Here is a 14763-nt window from a genome sequence, read left to right on the forward strand (position 1 = left end):
GAGGTTGGAAGGTTGGAAGGGTGGGTTATGAAGTGGAAGGTTTTTTTTGGAGAGCGAGTGGGGAGAGAGAGAAGAAGGGAGCGGAGGGAGAGCTGATGGGTGAAGAAGAGCTCAAAGTTCCTCTTCTCCACTGTGTCTGTCTGTCTTCGTGAGAAACGAAGTCTGGACTGTGTTATACGAGCTGTAGTAGTAGTATGTGCGTGAGCTGCTTTCCCTTCTCCCTTCTTCTCCCTGAAAGTCTCCTAGAACCAAACCAAACCAAAGCAGACGCACTCACTCACGAAAGGCGAAGCGAAGCGACGACGCGTCTCTCCTCTCCTCCTCCCTTTTCTCCTCCCCTCCCCTCCCTTCGTTCCTTCGTCTTATCCGACCCCAGCACAGACACAAACACAACCCCATCGAGATCCACCCAACCCAAACCCAACCAAACTCTATCGTTTTCTATCTACACCAGCCCATCCCTCCTCGACCTCCAATCCTCGATCCACTCCTCGATGCGAGCCGAGCCGTTTCCGAGGGACAGCCAGCTCCCTTTTGGGTCTCGTTCTTTACTGACGCAGAGTAGAAACGAAGTGCTGCACCAACCAAAGAACCAAAGGAAAAAGTCAGCTTCGCTTCGTTCTTCTTCGACGGACTCGGAAGGAACCAGAGTCGGAGAAAAGCGAAAGAAGAAAGACTTCACCTGCTCAAGCTTAGCCACCGCAGCCTTGAAATCCTCAGCTTCCCTCCAGCAGTCGAGGGGTGTGTTTGGGTTTTTACTGCAGTCGTGGGAAGAAGAGAGGAAGGAGGTTAGGGATCGGGGGTGGTCGGACGGATCGGAGGGTTGGAAGGAGAGGTTGAGGTTGGAAGGCTGGGATTGAGATGGGTGGGTGGGAAGATTGGTGTATACGAGAGGTTTTGGGTTGGGTTTGGCGAGCGAGATAGATAGAGGAGAGGGAGAGGAAGGGGAGGAAGGAAGGGAGATGGATTGAGCGAGTCGTGCGAGCTTCGTTCGTTCCTTCCCTTCCCTTCCCTTCCCTCCCTTCCCTCCCTTCCTTCTTCGCCTCCAACCTTCCATCCCTACGTCCCTCCCAGCACGCCTTCCAGCCTCAAAAATGTATATACTTCCGGTTCCGGTACTCACAGATAGCACTCCCTAACTCCCTCCTTCAGTTTCCCAACCTCTGGCCAATCCTCCAACCTCTTCTTGGTCTCGATCCTCCTCACCTTCTCCCTCACCTCCTCGATATCCCTACTCAGCAACTGAGAAGACGTTCCCGACGACGAAGAGGAAGATTCGTGGGCTGTGTTGGATTGAGCGAGGGAGGCTTGGAGTTGGGAGGTGAGCTGCTGCTCTTGAGCTTTGAGCGAGGCGAGGGAGGAGGCCAGTTTGGAGCGGATGTGGTCGCTGGGAGAGACAGGAACGATGGGGAAGGTTAGGAACTGCTTGACAGAGGGTGCTGCGGAGAGGTGTATATACATATATGGAGGGGTAAAGAAGGAAAGAAGAGCTCACTCGAGGGAGGATTGACGAGCTTCCGAGGTTGACGTCGACGTTGAAGAATCCGAAAGCTGAGCGATCAGGTCAGGGGAGAACTGCATACACAACGCATACATCAGCGTCGGAAGAAGCAGATTAAACTCGTCAGTATAGATAGAGCTCCCAAGGTCAAAAAACGAGCTCGCAAACAAGAGGGAGGGAGGGAGGGAGAAGGAAAGAAGGAAGGAGGGCTCGAAGGAACTGACCTGAACGCTTCCTGCTTGAGATTCAGGGTAAAAGACTTTTTCGGATTGCTGAGGGTTGAGTCCCGAGGCGGAAGAGGATTGAGAAGCTCCCATTGGGCGATAGATACTTGAAGAAAGAAAAGAAGGGGGAGGAAAGATGGAGGTTGAGGTTCAAAAAGAGCCAGCCAAGGGGGCGTCCCTTTTCTCCTATCGTCTGCCTCTCCTTTCCTTTCCAAAAAAGAGAACGAGCTCACTAACTTCAAACCAACCACCACGACCTATCTTTTTTCTTCTCTCTCTTTCGATACCCTCCCTTCTCGTGCTCGCTCTTCCCTCAAAACGACGAACGACGACGACGATGCTCTCTCGTTCCACCCTCCTTCGACGACTGCCTTCTTCCTCTCGCCTCCTCCCTCGTTCCTTCAGCTCGACTCCTCCTGCCACCTCCACCTTGAGCCCCTTCACCAGCACCTCCAGAGATGTCGACCCAAAGAGTCAGTCAGACGATGGCCTCCTCAGATCTGGATTCTTGAAGGAATCCATCAAGGTCAGTTTCGTTCTCTCGTTCGAAGGAAGAAAGAGAAAAGAGCAAGAGGGAAGGAGCTCAACGAAGCTGACTCTCGTCTCTCTGGAACGAACGAACCTATCGCCTCGCTTGCAGTCCAAAATCTCCCACATCGACTCTACGAGACCTTACTCCTCCCCCTTGACAGACACGTTCAATCGTCACCATACCTACCTTCGAATCTCGCTCACGGAAAAGTGTAATCTCAGATGTGAGCTCGACTTTCCTCCTCCTTCCTCCTCCTCCCTTCTTCCTTCCCTCGAGCTGACTCCCGCTCTATAATGGTTGTTCGTTCTTTTTTTCATTTCAAGGCACCTACTGCATGCCTGAAGACGGAGTGGAACTCCAACCTGCGATCAACATGCTCTCGGACGCCGAGGTCTTGAAGATTGCGACGTTGTTTGTGAACGAAGGCGTGAACAAGATTCGAGTGACCGGAGGGGAACCGACCGTTAGGAAGGGGATTATGGAGTTGATGGGTTAGTAATTCACTGGTTTCTATTCACTGGTTTTGGGGAAGTTTTCTGCTGGGAAGAGGAAGAGAGAGAGGATGGTAGCCGAGGGAGGGAGGGAGGGAGAGACGACGAACGCGACGAATCGAGCTGACCTTTCTCCCCTTTCCCTTTGCACCTGGGTTGAGTTTTGGTAGCCAGCCTGAACACCTTACGACCCAAGGGACTCACTCAGATTGGAATGACTTCGAACGGGATCGCCCTCCATCGGAAACTGCCAGAGATGGTTGAGAACGGGTTGACGCATTTGAACATCTCGTGAGTGTCTCTCTGTCTTTCTTTCTTTCTCTTCTTCTTCTTCTTCTTCTTCGCTTGTTCTTCCTCGGATCACTTACTCACTCACTTCTTCGCCCCTCTTTCTCTCTTTCTTTGCCGTCTCTCTCTCCCTCCCCTCACCGACCCTCCCAGCCTCGACACCCTCGTCCCCGCCAAGTTCACCTTCATCACCCGTCGTCAAGGCCACTCCGCCGTCATGAAATCCCTCGAAACCGCTCTCGCCCTTCGCCCCAAAGGTCTCACCACCAAACTCAACGTGGTCGTGATGAGGAACTTCAACGAGGAGGAGTTGGTCGATTTCGTCGAGATGACGAGGGAGAAGGAGGTCGAGGTCAGGTTCATCGAGTATATGCCTTTTAGCGGTGAGTCCGAACGGGCTTGGGGGTTTGCTCTGGGTGGTGGTGGTAGAGGAGTGGGTGAAATGGTGGAGGAGGGAGAGAGAGAGAGGGAGCGAGCTGACGAGCTGACTCGACGCGTCTCTTTCGTTTCGTTTTTTCCCGCAACGAAAAAAGGCAACAAATGGTCCCACGGCAAACTCTTCTCCTACCACGACATGCTCGAAACCATCCGAGTCAAGTTCCCCGATTTCGCCAAGGTCGAGGACGACCCGAACGATACGAGCAAAGGGTGGAAGGTGCCTGGGTTCAAGGGGAAGGTTGGGTTCATTACTTCGATGGTGCGTCTTTCTCTTTCTTTCGTTCGACGACGAGGGGAAGGAAACGAAGGATGAAAAGTTGACTCGTTCTTGGGTTTTTGATCGGTAGACTGAGCACTTCTGTGGAACCTGTAATCGATTGAGGATCACAGCGGATGGGAATCTGAAGGTTCGTTTCTCTCCGTCTCTCCTTCGTCTCCCTCTTTTCTCCTTCCTTCTCACTCTTACTCTCACTAACCCTCCTTCCTTCGTTCTTCTTTCGTCCCTTCCCCACCAGGTCTGCCTCTTCGGAGCCTCCGAAGTCTCCCTCCGAGACCAAATCCGAGCCAACGCGTCGGACGAGGAACTCCTCGAGACCATTCGTCTCGCCGTCGGAAGGAAGAAGGCCAAGCATGCTGGGATGGCTCAGTTGAAGGACGGACTGAATAGGCCTATGATCCTGATTGGTGTGAATTTCCGATCTACTTGCTTTGCGGGCTGTTGCTGCGTTTTCGTGGGCTCGACGAGATGTTGGGGAAGAGAGAAGTGCTGACCGTTTTTTTCTTCTTCTTTTTCTTTCGTTTCTCGGTTGATTTGGGTTTCGCTTCTGCAGGGTTGAACGACGTCTCGAACAATCAAGATCACCAGCAGCAGCAAGAAGGACGACGACGACGAACGACGAAACTCACGAACACCTTTACGACGCGACGACCCTCACCCACACCCACTCCACCTCCATCCTCCTTCCGACTCTCATCCCCTCATCAACTTCGACTTAGATCTACCTCTTCCTTCATCTCCTCCGCATCTTTCCTATCCTCTCCATCAACCTTCTCCTCTCAGCATCAGCAGCATCAACACGCCTCCTTCCACACCTCGTCCTCTCGACCCTCCTCTCCCGCTTCCTCCTTCGATCCTTTACCACCGCCCACCCTCACCCACATGAACCCCTCAACGGGCCTCCCTCGCATGGTCAGCATCACTCCCAAAGCCTCTACCGTTCGAACAGCCACTGCCGTAGGGAAGATTTATCTCGTTCGTTCCGCTTGCCTCTCTCGTGTCCGTCTCGTTTCTCTCCCTCCAACTCACGCTCTCCTCTTCCCTCTTCTTTTCGACCCACCTACCAACAACAAAAAGCCCGAAGCAGCCTTCTCCCTCCTCCTCCCCACTCCCACTCCCACACCCACCTCCTCCTCCTCCCTCACCACCCAACCTGCTTCGAACAAGACGAACAAGAAAGGCGACCCGCTCATCGTCGCTCAACTCGCAGGCATCATGGCTGCTAAACGAACGGCGGATCTGATCCCTTTGTGTCATACGTTGGCGTTGAGTGGGGTGGAGGTTGATTTTGAACTGGAGCGGGAGAAGGAGGGAGGGAAGGAAGGTGGGTGGGTGAAGGTGAGGGTTGTGACGGAGTGTGTAGGGGGGACGGGAGTTGAGGTGAGTGCCTTTTTTAGTTTGATACGGGGGAGAGGTGGTGGTTTTGGGAGGGAGGGTTGGGGAAGGAAGGGAAGAGAGGGAGAGGAGAGGAGAGGAGAGGACGCGTCGAGTCGAAGGGACGGAACGAACGGAAATCGAGCACTGACCTTCGTTCTTTGGTTTCGATCTTGTAGATGGAAGCTCTCACGAGTGCTTCAGTCGCTTTGCTGACTGTTTGGGATAGTACGTCCCGGTCACGTCCTCCTCCTTCCTTACCTTTCCTTCGTCTCGTCGCACGCGTCGTGCTGACCTTTCCTTTCCTTCCCTCGCTTCGTTGTTGGTTTTTGGCTTGGCAGTGGTGAAAGCCGTAGCGGGGAAGGAGATGATCATCGAGGGGTTGATGGTGGTGAAGAAGAGCGGGGGTAAGAGTGGGGATTGGGAGAGGGAGGTGTGAGGTTTGGAATCGAAGGGAAGGGAGGGAACTTCGACGTAGTCTAGGTCGACTGGGTTGACTTTGTCTCTTTTGCAATACTAGATGGACGTTCTGTGTACGAATTGGGTTGGGATTCTTGAGAGAAGAAAAGGGAAGACGAGCAAGGGAACGGGGAGAGAGAGGGGAGAGAGAGGAGAAACGACGACGATGTCGTTCCGCTCGCATCGTGGGCTTCGAGAAAGCTCGAATGTTTTTTTTTCTCCCGTCTTCCCTTTCCGAGCGTCTTGGACTGAATTCTCCCAAGAGCCAACCTTGCGACGCTTGCCGAAGATGGGACGAAAAGATCATAAGATGAAGGAGGCAAAGCTCGAAACTAAACGATACAGGTCTTCTATTAAGGTGGTTAACGACGGGAGATATAAGGGAGGGGAAGGGAAGGGAGCGCAAAACTCAAGATCTACAAGGAATCCAAATTACAGTAGACTTTAATCTACCTGGCCTCCTTGTCAGCGCCGACGACGTCTCCGAACGAAGGGCTCTGGACTCGAGTGACGGGAAGGGAAGAGTCGGGAGTCTCTCCTCCAGCTCCTCCAGCAGACTTCTCGGCGTCTCCGTCTCGGTGGCCGTGGATGTCGATCTTGTGGGTGAGGTGCTCGACCTCGGCGTCGGTCATCGAAGGCATTCGTTGAGCGACTGAATGAAGAAGGAAAGAAAGGAAGAGGAGTTAGTTCGACGTTCGTTCTTTCTGTCGCGACGAGAATTTCGAAGGATAACTCACTGTGAGTAGGTCGCTCCTTCTCCTCGAAGGCGGTAGCGAAGACTGAAGAGGAAAATGGGAGAAGATGATCAGCTCAATGTCGTTGAGAAGGAAGATAAGATGGTACGAGACTCACTAAGATCGATGGCCTCGAGAGTTCGTCCCTTGGTCTCGGGGTAGAAGACCCAAATGACGGGGATGAAGAGAGCGTTGGCGACGGCGAAGATGAGGAAAGTTCCCCATCCGATGGACGCGATCATAGTGGGAGTGACTTGGACGACGAGGAAGTTGAAGAGCCTGGGAAAGAAAGGAGAGGAGGAGGAGGTCAGCATCGACGCGTCCCGACGAGCGGGAGGGAGAGAACTCACCAGTTCGCCATGGTAGAGACGGCGTTGGCCTTGGTTCGGATCCTCAAAGGGTTGAGCTCGGCGGGGTACAACCAAGGGAGGGGGAGCCAACATGATCCGAAGAAGATGATGTATAGGAAGAGACCTGGAGAAGAAGAGAAGCGTCGACCGATCAGCTCGTCGTTTTTGTGAAGGGCTGGAAAGTGAAACGAGGTTACTCACCGAAAGCTCCACCCTTAGCGGTCTCGGCAGTTCCAGGAATAAGGCAGGCGAAGGTGATAACCATGGCGAGACACTGAGGAGCAGAAGAAGAACACGAAGAGGATCAGTGACGGTTTGAAGAGCGAGCTCAGGGAGTCGACGCGTTCGACTCACCTGTCCGGCGGATCCGATCAAGAACATCTTTCTTCGTCCGAGAGTCTCGACGAGGAAGAAGGAGGTCAATGCTGCCAAAGCATAAACGGTACTGAGCTAAACAAAGAGCAAGGTCAGCGTCGAAAAGGAACAAGGAGAAAGGGAAAACGAAGAAAAAGGAGAATCGACTCACCACTGTAAAAAAAGAGCAAGGTCAGCGTCGAAATTCGAAAAGGAACAGGGAGAAAGGGAAAAAGAAAGAAAGGGAAAACGAAGAAAAAGGAGAATCGACTCACCACCACCGAGAACGAGAGCGAGTCGGGTCTCAAGACCGATCGACTGCTCGAAGAGGACCGTAGCGTAGTAAATGACAGCGTTGCAACCTCCGAGTTGCTGTAGAAAGGAAGAAGAGAGGAGGAGAGGTGAGGTCAGCGACGCGTCGACGAAGCGAAACGAAGAGCGGGAAGAGACGAACCTGGAAGATCTGCGACGAAGCTCCGACAGCCATTCGTCGGAAGTGCTGCTTCTTTCCACCAACGAAGAGCTCTCGAGTAGAGGTTCCACCGGAAATGCTCGCACTGGTGTTGATTCCCTCGATGATGAGTCGGATCTCTCGCTGAGTTCCTTCGTCCTCGATGTTGGAGTTGTTGAGATCGGCAATAATCTGGGAGGCAGCCTCCTCGTGTCCGTGAACGAAGAGCCATCGGGGAGACCTACAGACGAAAGGGGAGAGAGGAAACGCATCAGGATCGGAGGAGAAGAACAGAAGAGCGAGAAAGGAGAGAGGAGGGTGAGACTCACTCAGGGAAGATGAAGATTCCGAGGGAAAGAAGGGCAGCAAACAAGATCTGGAGTCCGATGGGGAACCTCCAAGAAGCAGAAGAGTTGACGTAGGAGAGTCCGAAGTCGAGCCAGTAAGCTGAAAGAAGACGGACGGGAGAGGTCAGCGTCCGCGGCGAGGAGAGGAAACTCGACGAGGAAGAATTGCTCACAAATGAGGGTACCGACGGCGACCATGGAGGCCTCGACACAGACGAGGAAACCTCTGTTGTGAGACTTAGAAGACTCGGCGACCCAAGAAGGAATCGTACCTGATTGAAAGAAAATGAAGTGATGGAGACGACGCGTTCTGTCAGCTCAAACCGAAGGGAATCCAAGGGAGAAAATATCGCAAGGAACAGGAAAGAAAGAATAAGGACGCACTGGTGTTGGCACCGTTTCCGAGTCCCTGGATAGAAGGAAGAAGGAAAGGAAGAGAGACGAGAGGGGACGCGACGCAAGTCAGCTCGAGTTGTGAAGAGCGGGAGGAGGAGCCTGGACGAACAGTGATAACTCGACCGATCATGAACTGAAGGAATCCCTTCTTAGGTCCGAAAGCAGTGATTTGAATGAGAGTTCTGAAAGAGAAAAGGCGAGGAGGAAAGTTAGCGAGGAAGAGACGGCACGGCGGATCGAAAGGTATCAGAGTTCTGCTCACCCGAAAACCATAACAGCAGATCCGACTGGAAAGTAAACAACCGTTCGGCGCGGTCAGCTAAGGATCGAAAGCGGAGCGGCAGAGGAGGAGAGGGACGAACGGTAAACCATTCGACGACGACCGAAGGCCTCTCCGAAGTAGAAAGCGAAGAGAGCACCGAAAAGACATCCCACTTCGTACACAGCGACGACGGTACCCTGAATAGTAGCAGTGTGGACTAGATATGGCGAAGGAGAGAGAGAGAGAGAGAAAGAGGAAAACAAAGAGGGATCGCGCGAGCGGTTAGGCTTGGTATGGGACGAAAATCAAAGGATGTTAGCATGTGGGCTCACCATCGTTAATTCCCGACGATTGGGTTTGGTAAAATTCTTCGTTGAATTGCCTCGAGGTGACTGGAGGAAGAAGGAGACGAAAAATTGAGAGGTTAGCGGCTGGAAGAGGAGAGTCGGAGGGACGTGCGGACGAGCAGGCGCCGTCGCAATTAAAGACAGAGCGAAGGCGGGAAGACTCACTAATTCCAGCCATGACTCCTTGATCGTATCCGAAGAGGAGGAAACCCATGGTAGCTGTAAAAGGAGGGGAGAACGAGGTCAGAAGGCTGAACGAGCGGAGAAGAAGAGGAGCTCGAACGAGAACGAGCGAGAGCGATAAGACAAGAGACCCGTCTCCAGCTCCCAAGAGTCCAAGGTGGTGGTCCCGTCAGATCGAGAGAAAATAGCTCACCTGTCGCAGTGATTCCAGTAACGAGCTTGGATCCTCGAAGACCGAGCCATCGTCGCTCAGAGGTCTTCGCAGGCCATTGCTTGAAGGGAGCATGGACCTTGTGCTCCTTGTTGTCGGTCTTGACGACCTTGGTGTCCGACGACATGATGTTCGAGGGAAGGGGAGGTTGAGGGAGGAGGTGGGAGAGGTCGAGGTGAGGAGGAGATGTCGTCGAGGGGGTCGAAAGGGGAAAAAGAAGTCGTGAAGCGTGCAAACTTCTTGAGAGGAAGATGACTGTTGGAAGCAGGATGAGGTCAGGCCGCAGGTTTCTTTTCAAGGGAGCGAAAATAGGGTACAGGCTGAAAGAGGATCGAGGGGACTAAGAAATTCGCCAAGGGAGGTGTCAATAGGCAAGACAAGAGTCGACTATCTCCCGACGCGACTTCCCTCTCGACTCCCAAGGAATGCAGAGCGAAAATAGACTTCGCTCTTTTCGATTATATAGATCGTCCTGGAGAAACTGGACATCTAGAGTCCCCAGGAGAGCCCCCAGGAGGAGCAAGGAGGACCCATCGAGGAAAACGGACGAGCCGAGTTCCGCATCGAGGACGAGTTGCAACAGGTTTTTCCCCGGCACTTCCCCCACGTCCTGTTGAAAACCTCGTCACTCGATGATCCTCCTCCCTTTTAGATTTTTTATCCCGGTTCCCTGCTATCCCGGTCCTCTCCTGTAGCTGCTTTCCATCCACCCGAGAAGCAAAGAAAGAGGAGGACGCAAACGCTTTCAGAGGTAAATCCGAGCGGCGAAGAAGAAACCCGGGATCGCTAGTGCGTTTTCTGCACGCCTGTAGCTCGTGAAAGAGCGATCTCGAAGGGCAGAGGAAGCTCAAAGTCGCTCTGAAGAGCTTCGAAGAAGTATAGGGAAGGTTCGAGCCTAGAGGAAGAGAAAGAAAGAAGGAGAAGCGTGAGCTCATTAAACACAGGAGGCTCGATAAGATAAGGTCGAGGCGCAGGCGCTCGGTCGCAATCGAGTCGACCTCGACGCTGCTGGAATCACGCTGAAGCAGGAGGGAAGCGAAAAAGGGTCAACAGCGAGTGAAGTTGGATCGAGAATCGGAGGGTGAGGTAGAGACCGTACTTGTAGAGAAGGAAGAAGCACAATCGAACCGTTCCTGATCTCCTCCGCCAAGTTTCCGCACACGACTCACCAAGACGTCGAGCATCCTGTTCTTCTTATCTTTCTCGCCCAGTCTCGCCCAGAGATCAGCCATGGTCCAGATGAGATCAAGGCAGGCTGGGAAGGAGAGATAACAATGGCAGATCGTCGCCTGCGGTCGTCGCTCGAAATATGGTGTTCGAGAACGACTCGAACTCACCTGACGACGCAGCGTCCACTCCTGTTTGCTTCCCGACTCCTTCCGACTCGCACATAGACCAGTAAGAGAGATCGTTAAAGCATACATCGAAGAGCGTTGAAACTTTTTGGACTTCTCGAGGCGGCGAGCTGTGAGACGGACGACGCGCGTCAGTCAAAGACGAAATAGACGTGAGGTACAAAGAGATGAACTGACGAGCAAACCACTCCAGCAAAATTTCTCGGCGTCCCTGATGAGAGGGAGGATCGTTTCAGAGGTCGAGCGAGGGGGTATACGAGTGCGGTTGTAAGGAGGTCTGTGAGGGAAAAGAGGTGAAGACGGTCAGTTCGCAAGATTCAGCGAAAGAAAAGAGACGGAAAGGATAGGAGGGACTGACAGCTGAACGTCTATAAATGATTACACACAACGGGATGGTGGAGGAATCAGTGAGTGGGAGGCGACCGAAGGAGACGAGGCAGAGGGAGGGTGATCGACGCGTCGAGCTGAGAAAAAGGAGAAGAGGGCAAGCTCTCAAAGTCAGCCGGCTGTGATTGGGAAGAGGAAACATTCAACTCACCTCAGTTTACAAGCTCCACTCGAAACTTTTCCTACTTCCAAAGCGACTTGCTTTTGAACCTGCTGGAGGTCTGACTGAGTCGATCTTCAGTTTCGCTTCGAGTTCCCTTTTTCCTTCGTGGGTCTCTGTATCGTTCTTTCTACTTAGTCTTGGAACCGAATTGTCGTAAAGTTCATTATTCATCCACAGTCTCGACTCGTCAAAAATCAACCGAGCTTCGTCCCCTCTCGTTCAATCCGACCAACGCGTCGACTCTCAGCCTCTCGAGACCCCACGAGCCATGGAGGGCGGTCCGACTGGATGGGGCAAACGGGGAAAGGGAAAAGCGTCATTGAGGCTATTTCTTCGTCGAAAAAAAAGAGGGAAGAGAGCTCACAAGAAGATCCAAATCCAGACGACGCGTTTGCGTCAGCATCTTCCTCGTCGCTCGCTCCAGCCTTCTCAGCCTTCTCCTTGAGCTTTTGAGCTTCTCGCTCTTTTTTCTTCTGAACGACGCGTATCAAAAGGTGGAAGGAGAGCTTCGTCAGTGAAACGAAAAGGGAGGAAGAGTCGAGACGAAAGGAAACGAAAAGACCCTCACCTCATCTCGAGCCTTCAACTTGAGCTTCATCTCCCAATCAGCATCGGCAGCCTTTCGTTGATCCTCGTCGAGTTGTCGCTGCTCGATAACCCAGGCGGAGACTCCTTCGACGGCGGCTTCCGGTTCATCCTTGTGGCGGAGGAGGAAACCTGAGAGGGGAGGAAGAGGAAGGAGGGAGGTCAGACTGGAGAAGGCGCGGAGACACGGTGAGTTGAAGCCGAACCTTGGAGAGAAGCAGTCGAGCTGTGAAGAAGATCGCAGCAAAATGAGCGTCAGTTCATTCCAATTCGTCGCAAAACTCGTCGTCGTCGTCGAGAAACAAAAGAGGGAACTCACAACACCCCCTCGGGAACCGCATCCCCAAACTCCTCCGAAAGCCTCTTCACCCTATGAGTCTTCTCCTCATGCCACTCCCCTACAAACTCAGCTTCTCCTCCATCTCCACCAGCAACGACGATCTCGTCCTTCTCGGAAAGCTCGTCCTCCTTCGACGTCTCCAAGATCGACGCGACGGCAGCTCTCCTTGCGATCTCCCGTTCGATCTCTCCTTTCGTAGGGAGCATCATTCGAAGGAAGAGACCGACGGCTTGCTCTCGAGTGGCGAGGGAGAAACCGACTTTGATGTCGAAGCGACCGGGTCGAATGAGAGCGGAGTCGAGTCGGTCTGCGACGAAGGAAGAGAAGAGGAGGAGGTTTAGCTTGGATTGGGGAGGCACTCCGGAGATCAAAGGGAGTACTAACTGAGGTAGTTGGTAGTCTGAAAGGAAATAGTGGAAAGAAAGAGCTCTTCGTCAGTTGGGCGTTGGAACGAGACGCGTCGACAAACTTACAGCCATAGTGATCCGCCCATCAACGGAAGCGACTCCGTCCAGAGCGTTGAGCAATCCACTCATGGTGAGTTGAGGCGTAGCTTGACCGTCGTTGTATCTTCGAGTCACGGGATCCATCATACCGACGGGAACGGAGGGCGATTTTCGAGGAGCGAAGGCACAGTCTACGAGGAAAGAACGAGAACAACGAATCAGCGAGAGAGCAGTATTCAGGGAAGAGGGAGGGACATACCGATATCTTCGATGAGAATAATGCACTGTCGAGGAGGAAAGGAAGAAGGAAGCGTCAGAACGATGTGAGAGCAAGAGAACGCTTCGACGCGTCGAGATCACTCGAGACTCACGTTGGGAGGTGTTTGAGCTATAGCTGCGAGCATGGAAGCGTCCGTCATATCTTCCGCCGAGAGATCAAGAACGTAGATGTTCAGGGAGAGCTCCGATGAGATGGCTGAGAAATCAATGGGGAAAGGTCAGTTACAAGAAGGACTGCACTCTTGTTGAAGCTGGACGGTTTGACGTACCCGAAACGATCGAAGTCTTCCCACTCCCAGCCTCTCCAAACAGCAGTATGCCTCGGCGATGAGGAATCCCTCTCTCCTGATACCACTCCTTCCTAGCCAGGAAACTGTGGAAGAAAGGGCGATCAGAACCGATTGAAGCTCGACGCGTCGGTTGCTCAAACTCACTCCTTCACATCCTTCAACAGCATCCCTCCAACCCCGTTCGGCAAAACAACGCTCTCAATCGATCTCTTCCCTCTCGTTGTCTTCCCCTTCCAAGTCTTCATCCCCATATCGGGCTGGAAGTCGTAGGAGTAGACGGAAAGACCTCGGGCGTCCTTCGCAGCGAATGCCTGTTTGGAGGTGGAGATGAGGGAGTCGAGCAGTCTTTGGGAGATGAGTGGAGGAGTGGCGGGGTGGGACGAGAAGAAAGGGATTCGGAAGTGAGGGAGGGGGATGAAGCGGATTTTGAGGCTGAGGGAGAGGAGAGAGGAAGACGAAGGTGAGCGACGCGTTTCTTTTCTTCTCGTCTGGGTCTCAGCACCCCACTGCTGGAACCGAAAAACTTACAACTCCGTCTCCTGATCTCCCGAAGACGGCTGAGTAGGCATCCCACCGTTGTTGTAGTTGAACGACGGATGATTCATCATCTGAGCTCTCCCTCCCCCTGCTCCGAACGGCGAGTCCTTCACGAGGGCGTAATCGAGTTTCCTAGTCTTGCTGATGACGAGAAGATGGTTTTCGTGAATGAGCAGGGTATGGGAGGAGGCGAAGGGAGTGAGTCGGAAGCGGTGAAGTCGAGCGGCGAGCTCTGGATGAGAGGGAGGGAAGAGAAAGAGGTCGCGTCGACTCAGAGAGAGTTCAGCTCGAAAGTCGACCAAGACAACGTAAAAAGGTTCACTCACGATTCTGATCCAACGAAGCGTTGACAGATCTTCCACTGTAGGGATCGAACTCCTTGGGTGCTTGCTCTGTAGCCTCGAGTTCGGCGTCCGTATCTTTGACGATCTCGACTCCGACCTCTTTCGAGGTCAAGATCTTTGGGAGCGACGAGAGGTAGGAGCTGAGCCAAGCGGAGACGGGCGAAGAGGTTTCGATGAAAGCGGTGACGAAGAAGACTACAACCACGAAGAAAAGAAGAGAAAAAAGTTCAGTTCAAAGTTCGCCACCACTCAAAAGGAGGGAGGAGGAGGGAGAGAGGGGTTGAAGGGGACGAGAGGAGGAGAGACTCACAGTCGAGCAGCCATCTCCCAGGAGCGAGTAGGAATCCTCTAGCCCACGAGCTGGAAGACATCAAGAGAGGCAAGATGCTCGAAAGAAGGATGCTTAATCCCGCGATCCCTCCTGCTCCTCCTCCAGCAGATCCAAGGAAGGTGGTGAGGGAACCCAGTCCGAGAGTGTTGGCGAGCAGAGCAGCCGTAGAGGGAGGAGAAGCGTGGTGCAAGGTTGAGTTGAAAGAAGGATGGTGGGAGGAGTTGGAGGAGTTGAAGAAATCCATTCTTCTGGAGGGAGATGGCGGTTCGCGGAGAGAAGAGGTGGAAGGGAGGAGGAAGCGAGTTTGGTTGTCACCTGCGCGGCATCTCTTGGTCGCATGCGAGAGGGAGAAGGATATATTGTTTTGTTTTCCAGAGTAGGAGAGAGGTAAGTTCCTGAAGCTGGTTCCAGAAATTCAAGTCGTGAAGATTTGCTTGAAGAGCGAGATCGCCTTGGAAACCAAGGAGGGTGATTTCAGCTTTCGAGC

At 53.2% G+C, this 14763-nt stretch overlaps 5 protein-coding genes across 5 annotated transcripts; 1 reads left to right on the plus strand and 4 right to left on the minus strand.

Moving 5' to 3' along the window:
• Positions 1–445: 445 nt before the first annotated feature.
• On the minus strand, positions 446–1818 carry BDY24DRAFT_370636 (uncharacterized protein; the record flags this gene model as incomplete). Its single annotated transcript, XM_076638117.1, has 4 exons — positions 446–575; positions 1124–1387; positions 1496–1575; positions 1726–1818. The coding sequence occupies 4 exons, from the start codon at positions 1816–1818 to the stop codon at positions 446–448; spliced, it is 567 nt and encodes a 188-aa protein (XP_076496019.1).
• Positions 1819–2183: 365 nt separating this feature from the next.
• BDY24DRAFT_407153 (uncharacterized protein) lies at positions 2184–5564 on the plus strand (the record flags this gene model as incomplete). Its single annotated transcript, XM_076642741.1, has 12 exons — positions 2184–2198; positions 2366–2480; positions 2581–2748; positions 2919–3039; positions 3190–3419; positions 3570–3733; positions 3822–3881; positions 3990–4160; positions 4535–4726; positions 4829–5131; positions 5305–5353; positions 5467–5564. 12 exons carry the CDS (start codon positions 2184–2186, stop codon positions 5562–5564), a joined length of 1686 nt encoding a protein of 561 aa, XP_076496020.1.
• A 469-nt stretch (positions 5565–6033) lies between these two features.
• Positions 6034–9346, minus strand: BDY24DRAFT_415813 (sugar porter family MFS transporter; the record flags this gene model as incomplete). Its single annotated transcript, XM_076643502.1, has 17 exons — positions 6034–6236; positions 6322–6363; positions 6437–6597; positions 6669–6792; positions 6870–6942; positions 7023–7093; positions 7298–7394; positions 7477–7714; positions 7803–7920; positions 7994–8092; positions 8205–8229; positions 8326–8398; positions 8479–8503; positions 8579–8695; positions 8811–8870; positions 8991–9044; positions 9202–9346. The coding sequence occupies 17 exons, from the start codon at positions 9344–9346 to the stop codon at positions 6034–6036; spliced, it is 1725 nt and encodes a 574-aa protein (XP_076496021.1).
• A 1926-nt stretch (positions 9347–11272) lies between these two features.
• BDY24DRAFT_391321 (P-loop containing nucleoside triphosphate hydrolase protein) lies at positions 11273–13950 on the minus strand. The gene is made up of 12 exons (XM_076640789.1): positions 13593–13950; positions 13209–13496; positions 13044–13147; positions 12867–12970; positions 12755–12779; positions 12523–12686; positions 12434–12449; positions 12029–12356; positions 11916–11935; positions 11693–11841; positions 11489–11597; positions 11273–11408 (listed from the first exon to the last, which is right to left on the minus strand). The coding sequence occupies exons 1-12, from the start codon at positions 13670–13672 to the stop codon at positions 11368–11370; spliced, it is 1428 nt and encodes a 475-aa protein (XP_076496022.1). The 5' UTR covers positions 13673–13950; the 3' UTR covers positions 11273–11367.
• BDY24DRAFT_79892 (uncharacterized protein) lies at positions 13796–14699 on the minus strand. The gene is made up of 2 exons (XM_076645150.1): positions 14256–14699; positions 13796–14140 (listed from the first exon to the last, which is right to left on the minus strand). The coding sequence occupies exons 1-2, from the start codon at positions 14518–14520 to the stop codon at positions 13920–13922; spliced, it is 486 nt and encodes a 161-aa protein (XP_076496023.1). The 5' UTR covers positions 14521–14699; the 3' UTR covers positions 13796–13919.
• Between the last annotated feature and the right edge of the window lie 64 nt (positions 14700–14763).

This window comes from Mrakia frigida (assembly GCF_051309035.1).
Source record: "Mrakia frigida strain ATCC 22029 unplaced genomic scaffold BDY24scaffold_18, whole genome shotgun sequence".
Lineage (NCBI taxonomy): Eukaryota > Fungi > Basidiomycota > Tremellomycetes > Cystofilobasidiales > Mrakiaceae > Mrakia > Mrakia frigida.

What these genes read in the sequence shown, in the direction of transcription:
- BDY24DRAFT_391321 (XM_076640789.1), bottom strand. Translation starts at nt 13,672, where the DNA reads ATGATGAATCATCCGTCGTTCAACTACAACAACGGTGGGATGCCTACT. An exon ending in CTGTTGAAGGATGTGAAGGA is followed by an intron (nt 13,148 to 13,208) that starts GTGAGTTTGAGC and finishes TTTCTTCCACAG; the next exon opens with TTTCCTGGCTAGGAAGGAGT. An exon ending in TATTCTCATCGAAGATATCG is followed by an intron (nt 12,687 to 12,754) that starts GTATGTCCCTCC and finishes CTTTCCTCGTAG; the next exon opens with ACTGTGCCTTCGCTCCTCGA.
- BDY24DRAFT_79892 (XM_076645150.1), bottom strand. Translation starts at nt 14,520, where the DNA reads ATGGATTTCTTCAACTCCTCCAACTCCTCCCACCATCCTTCTTTCAAC. An exon ending in TGGGAGATGGCTGCTCGACT is followed by an intron (nt 14,141 to 14,255) that starts GTGAGTCTCTCC and finishes TCGTGGTTGTAG; the next exon opens with TCTTCTTCGTCACCGCTTTC.